The 13,801-nt window shown below is 44.3% G+C and overlaps 1 protein-coding gene across 1 annotated transcript in view; it reads right to left on the reverse strand.

The window, feature by feature from the left end:
- efr3a (EFR3 homolog A) overlaps positions 1–13,801 on the reverse strand; it is an 82,262-nt gene that overhangs the window by 43,039 nt on the left and 25,422 nt on the right. Inside the window, exons 4-5 of the mRNA XM_083991993.1 lie at positions 13,267–13,388; positions 8,495–8,644 (exon numbers count right to left, since the gene is read on the reverse strand). Coding sequence (XP_083848119.1) covers positions 8,495–8,644; positions 13,267–13,388 — 272 coding nt within the window. The remainder of the gene's footprint in view (positions 1–8,494; positions 8,645–13,266; positions 13,389–13,801) is intronic.

Raw genomic sequence — 13,801 nt, forward strand, 5'->3', positions numbered from 1 at the left:
TTTGTTTTGGTGTTATTAACGTAACCATGGGGGATAGGGTAAAGCCCTGAAAGACAATTTATCATCATTATTGTCATGATTTTTCAGCCTCTTGTGGTCAAACTGAGAACTACAACAACAAACCCTACTATACTATCCTCTCTGGGCTTCTGTAGTTTTTCATTCTGCTGTGATTACATGGAGCCATATGTGTGTGTGTGATTACTGATGTGTGATTATGGGATGGCTGCTGCCTGATTACAGGTGACAATCACAGTGATGATGACGGTTCAGTCTGGACTCGTTCCTCCCACTCATTTCTCTCCAGGACATTTTCAATGATCTCCATCTGCAGCGACAGCGACACTCGCTCATCAGTGGATCATCGCTGGCGTCCGGTTCAATTTACTGTAGCAGCTCCTTTTAGCCCGATGCTGATGAACGAAGCCGCCTCTTTGTTTGTTAACGGCTGGTTCCAGGTCAGTCGTGACCGTGTGAGGACTACACAACGTCTTAGCTAACCCTCAGCTCCTCTGTTGCTCACCATGAGGTTTCTCACAGTTTGAGTTTTTCCTCAGTGGATGTTCTGACTCAACTCATGTTAGCCTGTTAGCTTGGTCAGTAGTGTTCACTGTATCTTATACAATTTACTGCATGGTTGCTATGAGACGTTTATTTATTTTAAAGGGGACATATTATGGAAATATCACCTTAGAAGGCTCTTTAACATGTATTTGGGTGTTTGTTTTGTCTTCCATCCCCAAAAATGTGAGAATTGGCAAAATAAATCTGTAATTTTCAGGCTCATGAGGTTGAAATCCATGTGGGTTTACAAGCTGTTCCCTCAGTTGTCTTCCAATGATGTTATTAGTTTTTGAATTTGCATAACCCCACCCCTACCTGGTTACAGTAGAAAGGGGAGGGGCAAGCAGTGGCTCATTTGCATTTAAAGGGACAGGCACTGAAACCAGCCGTTCTGAACAGGGCTGTTTTGAGAGGATGAAAAGAGCTGTGATGTTTGATCCTTGGGGGATTTTGACCGAAGCATGTCACGGACATGTCTTTAAGACACCTGGGAACTATTTTAATTTGTGGAAAAGGGACAGAATATGTCTCCTTTAAATCTTATTTTCATTTATCTGTCATCCTATTGTCGTTTGTTTCGCACAGATTCAGAGGTTTTCATTCTTCATTGCGCCAACAAAGCTCTGACTGACACTTCCTGTGTCTCAGACAGGAAACTTTATCACAGTGAAGTCGGACACTGCAGTTGTCCAATCAGATGACACCTGCAACATGTGACCATGTTTATGTGCACACGGCCCCTCCCCCTTTCACTACGAGGCCAAGATGAGATGGCCACTGTTGGGCGCGAGGAACGTAAAATTAAAAAGAGAGAGGAATTCACAGTTATTAATTCTCATCGCTCTCAGTGATTGTTACGGGTGATTTGAATATTTAACGACCTGTCCTTCCTGTTTAACCTCTTCCTGCCCCCCCCATCCCCCTCCCCCTCCCCCTCCATCAAAGACCAGACTTCCCTCCTCAGATCTGACTGAAGCTTCTTGCTCATTAAGTAGCGGGAGGAGGACCATTAGATAACGAGTGTGATGGTTGCCGTTAACGCCGAGCCCTCCCCCGAGGTGAGGAAGGAACATATGCAGCGTAATTACATACGCTTCATGTGGAAGCTGAATTTCCATTTAAAGCGGAGAAGATCTGCGGAGGTGATAGGACGGTCGGAGAGCGGAAGAGAAGCAAGCGAGGGGTTAAAGTGAGAGATTGAGCGGTTGTATTAAAGAAAGAGTTGAGGGCCGCGAGGAAATCAGATTCCAGGTCTTTAGAGACCGAGGTCAGAGACCACAACCAGAGGAAACCGATGGTCCAACGAGGCCCGTTTCATCTCCACGGCTGTTAGTCACTCAGATCTTAAAGGGATAGTTCAACATTTTGGCAAATTCTCCTCTCACCATAATCCCTATAGTTATAGCAGTAGGTTTATCACCTTTAATTGTCGGTGCATGTTGTTTTGAGATCAGCTAACACATCAAACCCTCATCAAACTCATCAAATACACAATCCAACAACTCCACAACGCTCTGGTGGACAAGTTGTGACCTGCACATTCACCACACTAGGAAATAATGTATAATTATGTATCATTACGAAACATGAAGCAAATACTCTGGAATGTAGTTCCAGCTGCATTTCCCTCTAAAACAACTCTGTCTGGTAACGTTGTGTTATTATCTCATAGCGTGGTGAATGTGCAGCTCACAACTTGTCCACCAGAGCGTTGTGGAGTTGTTGGATTGTGTCTTTGATGAGGGCTTGATGTGTTCACTGAGCAGCTCACGTCTCTGCCCCGCCGATCTCAAAACAACTTGCACCGGTGATTAAAGGTAATGAACTCAATGCTGATGAGGAGAAATCTGACTAAATGTTGAACTGTCCCTTTAAAGACAGAGGTCGACCCTCTTGTCTGGGACGGTCTTCTGATTTGCAGAACATCTGGAGCAAACATTATGCAGCCAGGTCCTGTTCCCCAGATGTTCAACTCATCTTCAATTGCAAGATCTTGACCAAAAACTCTCACATCGTCTCCTCAGGAGGTTTTTTTAGAAAAAGACCGAGTGGTGTCGTCAACGTAGGTGAACACCTGGACATCACAGACACAGATCCAGATGATGAACCAGCTGCAGGAGTTCGTTCCCTCCCGTCCAGACAGAGGAGCCACAGTCAGGTCAAACACTGAGGTCGGAGTTCGGTCTCGTCCTTCCAAAACCATGCGGCATGAAAACCCTGACGGAGGCGACTCTGAGCACGAAGCCGTCGACACGTTGTAGCAGCAACGACGACGACTCAGACACAAAGTGACAGAACTGATGCATAAAACATCACAGAACAATGCAGCATTAAAGTTTCATCTCCTCTGGAGAGAAGGAGGCCAAGCACAACAAGTGTCACAGAGAGTAATACCTATCAAGACACAATAAGAAGAGAAAATAATAAAAAGACCTTGACCTGCAGAACTGAAAGATTTAAGAGATCATTTGTTCCTGCTGCAATCGTTTTATATAACACTTATTAAAATGTTTTTTTGTGTTCATCTTTTTTGTGTCATTGTTGTGTGAGCTACTGGACTAACTTGAATTTCCCTGCTAGGGATGAATAAAGTATTCTCTATCTATCTAAAGTGGCGACGAGGATGGGATTACTCCGATTTATACTATAAGACCAATATAATCACGGACCACTTCTTGCTTCACTAGGCAGATCTTCCTTTTATTTAACTCGATCTCCACTCGGGTACAGGAGTGCCCTCTAGTGACAGTTCTATATGTCATTGCAGATCAACGGTGTCCGTAAGAGGACATTAATCAACCCAATATATAACAGTATCGTATCGCCAGATTCTTGTCAATACACGCCCCTAATTAATATCATTCCAAGATTAGGAGTTGTGTTTTCCTGTGAGGTCGACGTGTTTCCGGCTCAAGGTCGGAGTCGTCGGCTGAAACCTGCTGTGGCCGACGGAGTCAAACTGATCTGGACTCATCCTGGTTCCAGTGAGAACAGAAGCTCCACTGGCTTCATTTGAATATAAAAACACGTTTCATGTGCTAATGCCGTCCTCAGCTGCTGTAGGTCGTCGTTCTCAAGGTCACTTCTTCCTCTTCTTCCTCTTCCTCATCGCACAGTGTGACACTTCACATCAAAGAGCGGGCGGCTGTGAACGACTCACAGTTCAGACAGAAGGGCAGAAGACGAAAAAAGAAAAGCAGAGATGTGTTTTGTTTTTGTTTAGTTTTTTTATCTGAAGTCAGATTCAGATTGTTTTGTTTATCTACATGAAGCATGAAGACGCGTGTGACCTCTGCAGCTGATCAACAGTAAAGATCTGAGATCAGTGGTGAGGAACAAGAGACGTAAACAGAGCAGCTCGCAGGATGTTAGAAATAAAAATCACGTTTTCACAGGGGAGGGAAATGAATTTGTTAAAAGACACAATAAGTGCCACGCCCTAGTACAGCCAAGAAATTACAATTAATATACAAATTATACAATTAATTATATTTTCTTATGCAGCAGAACCCTACTTTTATTATATACATGTTTATAGTAAATTAAATACAGTAAATTTCTAAATTACACTTACTTACACTTTTTTCGTGTAACGTAACGCGTTAGTTTCGTGAGTTGAGTAATCAGTAACTTAGTTATTTTTTAAGTAATCCGTTACTTTTCGCCGGATAAGGAAAGGAAAATCCCGCAGCCTGCTTTTTGTCAGACAGATGACTGATGTTATTCGTCAGGACTCGGTGCATTTAAAAGAGGCTGTGTGTCTGTTAAATTGCAGCGTGTGCGAGGCGCGTTGCAAAAGGCTTTTCATTTTTGGTAACGCATGAGTACTCTAACGCGTTTTACACTTTTATTCATAGGTAACGCAGTAACGTAACTGATTACTTTTAATTGATGGTAATGTTGTAACTTAATTAACTACTTTCCAAAGTAACTATACCCAACACTGCTAAATTGGTCTGTGACATCAGATGACGAGAGTTTTACTTGTTTTGTGACCGAGAATCAAAAACAAGTGTCATTAAAAACGGTTGATGATAAAGATATTTCTTCAAACCTGATAAAAGGACAAACTGGTTTGGTTTTGGAGGCAACTATCAAAAGGTCAAAGGTCAAAGAGACGTCACAGAACAAGATTTTAGTTGTGTGAATGTGATATCTTAGAAACCCTGAAAAAACTTTAGATTTGGAAAGAAAAGCATGATGCTACCGTTTACTCATCATCACTGAGGACTTCACACAGCGATTCCGACTAAATTTCACACATTTTATGAGTGTAGTTAAACAGGAAGTGACCTGAAGAGTCGACCACCACCTGTTTGACTTTTATTTTGAAATGTGGAGACAAACGGAGGAGGAAGTTTCAGTCGATGTTTCTCTGCAGTGAAATAAAAGTCTAAGTTTGAAGCAGACACGGAGAGACTGATGACTGTTTTCCCTTGGTGTCGCTCAGACGTCGACTCCGACACGTCGTCCGGGTAACGAAGGAGAGACCGAGGCCGAGGTCCATCACACCCTCGACCTGTAATTCCTCCACATGTGATGAAAAGGAGGCGTCGGCACTCGAGAGGGTTTAGGAGGAGAAAAGCAAACAGGAGGGAGAAAAAACACACACACACACACACACACACACACACACACACACACACACACACACACACACACACACACACACACACACACGGTCCAAAAATAGATTTTTGTTCACATGGAAACCAACTGAATGAGATGGAGAGGAGAGGAGGAGGGAGGAGAGGAGAGGAGAGGAGAGGAGAGGAGAGGAGAGGAGAGGAGAGGAGAGGAGAGGAGAGGAGAGGAGGAGGAAGAAGGAGAAGAGGAGAGGAGAGGAGGAGGGAAGGGAGGAGAGGAGAGGAGAGAAGAGGAGAAAAGGGGAGAGGAGAGGAGAGGAGAGGAAGAAGGAGAAGAGGAGAGGAGAGGAGGAGAGGAAGAAGGAGGAGAGGAGAGGAGAGAAAGAAGGAGAGGAGAGGAGAGGAGGAGGAAAGAGGGGAGGAGAGGAGAGGGGGTAAGAGGAGAGGAGACGAGAGAAAGAAGGAGAGGAGAGGAGGAGGAAAGAGGAGAGGAGAGGAGGAGGAGAGGAGAGAAAGAAGGGAGGAGAGGAAGAAGGAGGAGAGGAGAGGAGGAGGAAAGAGGAGAGGAGAGGAAGAAGGAGGAGAAGAGGAGGAAAGAGGAGAGGAAGAAGGAGGAGAAGAAGAAGGAGGAGAGGAGAGGAGAGGAGGGGAGAGGAAGAAGGAGGAGAGGAGAGGAGGAAATGGGAGAGGAGAGGAGGAGAGGAAGAAGGAGATGAGAGGAGGAGGAAAGAGGAGAGGAGAAGAGAGGAGAGGAGATGAGAGGAGTAGAAGCAGAGGAGAGAGGAGGAGAGGAGGAAAAGCAGAGCGGAGATGAGAGGAGTAAACAGGAGAGAAGAGGAGAGGAAGAAGGAAAAAATAAGTGACTTTCGCTGTCTCTTAATTCTCCCCTGTGTTCCCTTTCAAAATAAAATACTGACATAAATAACAGATTGTTGCCCAGAGTTTTGTCCTTCAGGCTTCACCTCCGTCCCACCCTGACTGCAGCAAAATGATTTCCAGTCGTGTTGCTTCTCTTATGACGCAGGTTGTTTTTTTGGTTTTTTAAACAGAGAACTGTGTGTGTGTGGTTGTTTTTTTTCTGGCAGAATAAAGTGTAGCAGCAGCCGATGTTAAGCTTCCTGTCCGACCTCGTTTATCTTCACCATAAATCTTCCCGAAGCAGCGGCAGCTTCTTCAGAGCCGGAGCTGAACAAACTCCTCAGTGTGACACATCGCCTGGATTTCCTCCCTCACCTGGACTACCGGCCGGGATTTGAGGGATTGAGTCAATATAATGAGGTCTGAGGTGTGTGTGTGAGTGTGTAATTCCCATGCAGGCTCAGGTTCAGGCGAAGGTTTTTACCGATGCTCCGGTTCACGGAGACTTAACGACAAGATCCAGCTGCAGCAGGATTTAGTTCAGATCCCGACTCTTCTCACACCGAAGGCAGCGAATGTTAAAGAGGCACAAGGTCAAACAGTAGAAACACCTCAAACTTTCAGGGCTAAGCAGTTTGTGGACGTGAAATAAGAATCTGACTCTGACTTTAATAAATTAGTTTAGTCAGTTACGTTACCACTGGTGCTGCCTGTAGTGCGGCATCTTCTCCGTAGAGGATCTTTGGCTACGCTAACTGGCTTTGATCAAAGACGGTCTAGAAATAACAACGCTCCACTACGAGTCAGTTTCCTGTCTCTGTGTCAGTGGGTTTCTCCATGACTCCGCCCCCTTTAGGAGACCAGCAGGCCGTGACTCCGCCCCCTTTAGGAGACCAGCAGACCGTGACTCCGCCCCCTTTAGGAGACCAACAGACAATGACTCCGCCCCCTTTAGGAGACCAGCAGATAATGACTCCGCCCCCTTTAGGAGACCAGCAGGCTGTTACTCCGCCACCTTTTGGAGACCAGCAGGCCGTGACTCCGCCCCCTTTAGGAGACCAGCAGACCGTGACTCCGCCCCCTTTAGGAGACCAGCAGACAATGACTCCGCCCCCTTTAGGAGACCAGCAGGGCATGACTCCGCCCCCTTTAGGAGACCAGCAGGCCACAACTCCGCCCCCTTTAGGAAACTGGCAGACCATGACTCCGCCCCCTTTAGGAGACCAGCAGGGCATGACTCCGCCCCCTTTAGGAGACCAGCAGACCGTGACTCCGCCCCCTTTAGGAGAACAGCAGACCATGACTCCGCCCCCTTTAGGAGACCAGCAGACCGTGACTCCGCCCCCATGACTGCTGTCCCTCCTAAAGGGGGCGGCCCTTTAGGAGACCAGCAGGCCATGACTCCGCCCCTTTTAGGAAAACCGGCAGACCATGACTCTGCCCCCTTTAGGAGACCAGCAGACCGTGACTCCTCCCCCTTTAAGAGACCAGCAGAGTGTGACTCCGCCCCCTTTAGGAGACTAGCAGACCGTGACTCCGCCCCCTTAAGGAGACCAGCAAACCATGACTCCTCCCCCTTTAGGAGACCAGCAGCTCATGACTCCTCCCCCTTTAGGAGACCAGCAGACCATGACTCCTCCCCCTTTAGGAGACCAGCAGACCATGACTCCGCCCCCTTTAGGAGACTAGCAGCAGCAGGTCTTGAGTCTATTGACTCCAACGGGAGAAGTGAACGTGAGCTCAGATTATGGTCGATTCTTTCGCTCATGTGATCAAACCAAGAAGCCAAGATGGCTGCCTGCATTAACATCATCAGATCAACATCCAATCATGTTAATATTTAGCTGCTGATATCAATAACTGCAAACATCTCTGCACAGACTGTAACAGCAATATATTAAGAGTGTTAATATATCGTACATGTAAACACATAATACTTCCCTGTGGTGATTTTATTAACTCATAATCTGTATTTCAGGAACAGGGAAATATACTATTTTTGTTTACTATTATCTATTGACATATTTTAATTGCTGAATGTTAAGATTTATGTCCATTAACATAAAGAGAAATAAACAGCTTCTTGTGAGAGAAGCAGACGAGTTTCGATAAAGTTATTCAAACATCTGAAAAGAAAGTGAATCGTGGAGAGCCTCATTTATTCTCCAGGGAAGTTAAAGTCAAACAATCATCGTCTGAAGATGCTGTTTGATTATTATGGGCTCTTTGATTTGACAGGTGAATGCCGGCCGGGATAGCAGAGTGAAATCTCTCTGTGTGTGTTGCCGTGGTAACAATGACCCTCATTCTCCAAAAGTTTGATGTTTCCACAAAAGTAGTTTACTCTTGTGATTGCCTCCAGAGAAAAACACCGGCGCTGCATGCATAATTGAGCGAAGGGGGGGGGGGATATTGTGTGTCGAGGTTTTGGTGCATGAACAAGGTCACTGTGTGTGTGTGTGCCTGTGTGTGTACGTGTGCAGTACCTGTCCAGGTCGTCGCTGTCCTGCATGTTGAACAGCATGGACGGGATTAGTTTGTCCATGTGCTGCGGCTCCCAGATGATCGCCTGCAGCTCGTCGTTCACCGTCTTCCTCACCACGCCCTGCAGCCCCTTGATCCCCGCCACACGGATCCTGTACACACACACACACACACACACTCCGTTAGGCACTGTTTACGCCGTGCTGCTGCTAACCTGCATCTTCAGTGATCAATCACAGTGATCAGCTCTGAGTGTGTCTCTTCACACCTGATTTAAAAAGTGTCTCACTGACCACCGGAGTCTGGATCTCACTTCCTGCTTTACATTCAAATAAACAGGTGTTTTTTTAGCCAATCGGATGGCTCGGTTGCCAGTGTGAGGGTTTTGCAACAGGTCTGTCAATGAAATAAAGGTTTAGCCAGGGGTTTTCCTGGGTTGAAATGAGATGGTTGTGGTACCTCTGGGGGAGCAGGACATGTCTGTTCTGATGATACAAGGATGTCTGAATGCATTGAATCATCCCTGGACGCTACGAGTGACAGGCAAACAGCCAATCATCTAACAGCTGTGGAGTAGGGTTGCAGCGCCATCGCCATGTGTGTTTATTGAAAGGACCTGTCTCTCTCCAGCTGTCCTTTCAAAATAAATGCACAAAAAGCCATAAAAAAACAAACAAACACCCACCGACTCGTGAGCTGTTGGCGATGAGAAGTTTAGCGGTGGCTAAAATTCTCTTTGCAGGAAAAAACCAGAGTTTACCTCTTTGAAACAGTAAAAAAAAAATGATTGGTTCGTTATGAAACTGTGGCAGATGACATCACTAAAGTGGGCGGTCCTTCAACAGCGTCAGATGACCATGTTAGCATGCTACGTTAGCATTGACCTCTGAGTTGAACTGTAGTGGATCCATGTTTAGTTACTGTTGTATAAATATAAAAAAATATTAAAACACTGAACCGTTTTCTCCCAAGTTCCTGTTTGTTCATTTTTCTTGTTTCTAACCGACGACTTTGAGAGTTTCAGAGTTTCTCACGTTGTAAAAGCAGCAGATTTGATTCAACTTCAACTTCCACCTCTCGTCTGGTGTGTGAGGAAAAACAACATAACACTTTGAATTAATATAATTTCCAACTCTAACACATGCTGAGACCACACACACACACACACACTCCAATCTGTCAGACCCGAGGAGTCTTTTTTTTTTTTTTTCCTATTTCTGTCTTTCCTCTTCTGCGTTTCAGACCGAGACGCCCGTATGAGCAGTAATAACCAGAGAAACGTGGCGGTGACCTCGTCTTCGCTCCGATCCAATAACCGCCAGAGAAATTCTATTTGGGCGCCGGTCTCTCCACCTACGGCGGCAAAACTAATAATGAAATACAGTCCTACTGTTTACAGCACGCCGAGGTATCAAGCCAACTCGAAAATAATCCCAGCATCCCCCTGGCTCTCACCACCACACCACACCACACCACCCACCCACCCCGACAAACATGCCTGCACACACACACACACACACACACACTCATACACACACAGGAAACTGGATAACAGTGTGTTTCTATGCACAAATATGCTCAAAGACCTCGCCGCTCACACAGATCTCAGCTGCTGCAGCGACGCTCTGGTAAATAGAGACAGAGGAGTCTCCAGGTGTTTTAATACACTGCTGATGTGAGATGGAGTCAGGGTGGAGGGGGGGTAGAGGGGGGGTGGGGGGGTCGCCTGAGACTCAGCGCCGCCACCGAGCTATTTTTACCTTCTTAACACTCAGAGAGCGAGAGAAGGAAAAAGAAAGAAAGAAAGACAGAGAGAGAGAGAGAATCACATTTCCCCGACGACGTCTGTCTCCACAAACTCATTTTTCTCTTTTCAGAAATAAAAAGTGTTGAAGTGCTGATTCAAACCTGCTGCTGCTCTGAGCTGAATAATAACCAGACACTTTCACTTTTTTTATATCCATCTATTTATCTTGCAGACAAGTTTTTCACAACTCATCTGAAGAGGCAGACTGATCAATGATGTTTGAGTTTAGATAAATAAATAAATAAATAAACTCGTAGCTGGTTGGTTTATTGATCTGATCAGTCGTCTCCGTCTCAGTGATAAGAGCTGATGTTGAGTGAGTGGGTGGGGGGAAAAATTCAATACAGCATATGAATGAATGAATGAATGAATGAATTTAGTTATTTATTTCAAACATAAAAAAATAAAAATTTAAAACAAAAAAAGAATATAAACAAAAGAGCAGCGTCAGAAAAGGAGCAGATAGTAAAACTTATATGACTCTACCCCTTTCTTACTTATCTATTAATACATTTATAATTTTAATTTAAAATAAACATTTTACCAATATCCCCAATTAATAATAATTGTATAATTATAAATTATATAATAATATTATCTCGATATGTTGCGAGGCGATATTGTATCAATATACGGACGCCAAGTACTGATCTGAACAGAATAAGAAGTTTATCTTATTAGACAAAAAGCAGATGTTAACAAAGTTTTCATTTGGAGTTGAAATAAGCTGATAAATCGCAATATAGATCGGAGCATATTGCAATATTTTCAATATCCCAATAATATTGTATCCAGTGTGATGATATTGTATTGCAATACTGTAGACAGTGGACAGTTATTCATCAGAGGATTTCCACCTGTTTCTACTAATTTACATTCAGTTTATTCAGAGTTTACTGCACCATATCTGAGGATCATTGCAATGAGGAATATCAGATGATTGATCAGTTATCAGGACTTTTCAATCCCTCTCTTCTTTTCTCTGCTGTAGTTTTACACCTTCATTATTCCACAGAGACGTCAGACGTTGAATCTCCACGTTCTTGTGTCCTCTCAGGTCTGAGGGGGGAGTTCATCTGGATGTCAAACATCGACTCCGGCAGCTTTTTTTCCCTCACTTTTCATTTCATCGTCTCGTCTTTCACATGCTCATGTGTCACAGACGGAGGGAGAGGCCATGAAATATGGATCAGTTGTTTAATTCCATATTCATTGGGATGCGAGTGGGATAAAGTCGTCATAAAAACCAAAAGTGACGCGACACCAGCAGTTGTTTATGTACGAGCGAAGATCAATGTGAATAACGAGTGGGCAGGTTTTTAATTCAGCTGTGACTGAAGCAGCTGTTTTCTGCAGCTCCATCTCCCCACATGAAGAGAACTAATCAGAGGAGCAATCTGCACTATCAATGATCAATCAGCTGGCTCCCCAACAACCGCTGCCCCCCAGCCACACGCCGAGATGAAAGGATTCCTCATCTTGACTCGGTCACTTTCACAGAAATATGAAGATTAGTTTTTGCTTTTAAAATGAAGATAATGAAAGAATCAGAGAAAAGTCTGCAAATGGTTATTACGAGTGAACGCAGCAGCCCGGTTCTAATCAGTGATCAATACGTCATCTCATTCTGAGGTGGTTTTTTAAAGGGACATTGTGTAGGAATTCCTCCCATCTAGCGTTGTGGTTGTATATCGCAAGCAACTCAATGGTATTTTTCATGCTGCATTCACCTGAAATTGGGCAGACAGCAGACGGATGACAGCCGCTGCATGTAACGGCATAAACAAGTGGTCCGTCAGCACGAGGCAAAACAATACACGTGACAATATGTTGTCATGGCGATGTGGTATTGTTTACCTGACCCACGTTTTACCGGCTTTCTCTGGACTTCTGTGACTAAAATGACATCTGGTTTGTTAGCGACGGCCGTCAGCCCGACTGCACGTGAATGCAGCAACAGATATGAACGATATGAACAGCAAATTCAGAGCTGAAAGGAACACTTCAGTTTGTTGATGGGGGGGATTACTGATGAATGAAAAACTTTTGAACCAAATAATCGATTTTTGTGAATAGATAACAGGAGAAGTTACACAATGTCCCTTTAAAGAGGCAGTGTTTGTTGACCCCATATCATCGGATGTGCAGAACAAACATGGAAAAGAGGTGAAATATAACAACCTCCAGTTTCAAGTCAGGACACACAGGTAGAAACCGTTTCCTTTAGATACTTTCATGGTGTTTTCATCTTCTGTTGTTAAGTTTTGTTGATGTTTTTTTTACACTTCACAGCCTCCATACCGGCTCTGCAGCGGCTGAGTTTCCATCACATGTCGACAAAACACGACTGAAAACGGTCTCTAAATGAACCATTGAGTGATTTTATGCAAATGAAGCTAAAAGTTTTCTTCTCCTCTCACACTGTGATGACAGATTCTCAGCACGACTCAGCAGGTATCTCAACCTGGATGTGCAAAAAACCAGAAAAAAACTGTTTCTATTTCAGTTTTGTGAAACATTGCTTTGTGGAGTCATCTAAAAAATAAAAAAAAAATCATTATGAAGAGAGTCCCAGAGATAGATGATGATTAAAACACCTAGATCCCCCCCGCCTACCCTCGACCGTCAGGTAAACCAGAACAAATCCAGACAGAAAGTGTTTTGCCGGTGAATATCAAAACCTCAGTTACTTCACGTTAAGCGACATCTGAACGTTAAAGTCCTGCTGACGTACTCTAACCGTGGTCAACTGGATTTTTACATAACAGGTGTTTGTAGTAGCTTTTGTACAAAGAACAATGGGGGACCCAGAAACGAACCCTGAGGGACTCCACGGGAAGCAGCAAAAGCAAAATATGATGAAAAAACAATAATCGTGAACAAAAGGGCAGCTGATGCAGAAATAACAGTCTGAACTTTTATATTATCAACTGAATATAATAAATATTCAGTGTGGCGTCCTCTTACCTGGTCCTGGTCTCTGGATCTTCATGAGTTGAGTGGCACATGGCGCTGAACTGAGACACGAAGAAGTCGTAGCGGCGATGGTAGGACGGCGTATCCTCCTCGATGTTGGCGAACTTCACAAACTGAAGAGATAAAAGAGGAAAAGCTGGTTAATTCACTTGGTCTTTTAACCACCATGTTAATGTGTGCAGAGAAGATAAAGAGAGTTTAGTGATTTTTTTTTCTTTTTGTTGTTTTGCCCTTTTCCGAATTTCCAAAGTAAAATGTCCTGCAGCTGTTGAATTCTTCCAAAAGACAAATGTTTTCTGTCAAGTATGAACAGAACTGAGACACTGGATGCTGTTCTTCTGTTTTAATTTACCCACAATTCATTGATTTGCAGTCTGTCTTCAGATTAGAGTTAAACTCTGAACTGGAACAGATGAATTCAGACGTCTGACAGTTCATTATATCTAAGACACAGTCACAGTCTGAGAAACCGTCAGCGGAGCGTGTTAACACAGGAAACCAATGACAGGGAGATGACAGACAAACA

Source organism: Trachurus trachurus, assembly GCF_905171665.1.
Source record: "Trachurus trachurus genome assembly, chromosome: 17".
NCBI lineage: Eukaryota > Metazoa > Chordata > Actinopteri > Carangiformes > Carangidae > Trachurus > Trachurus trachurus.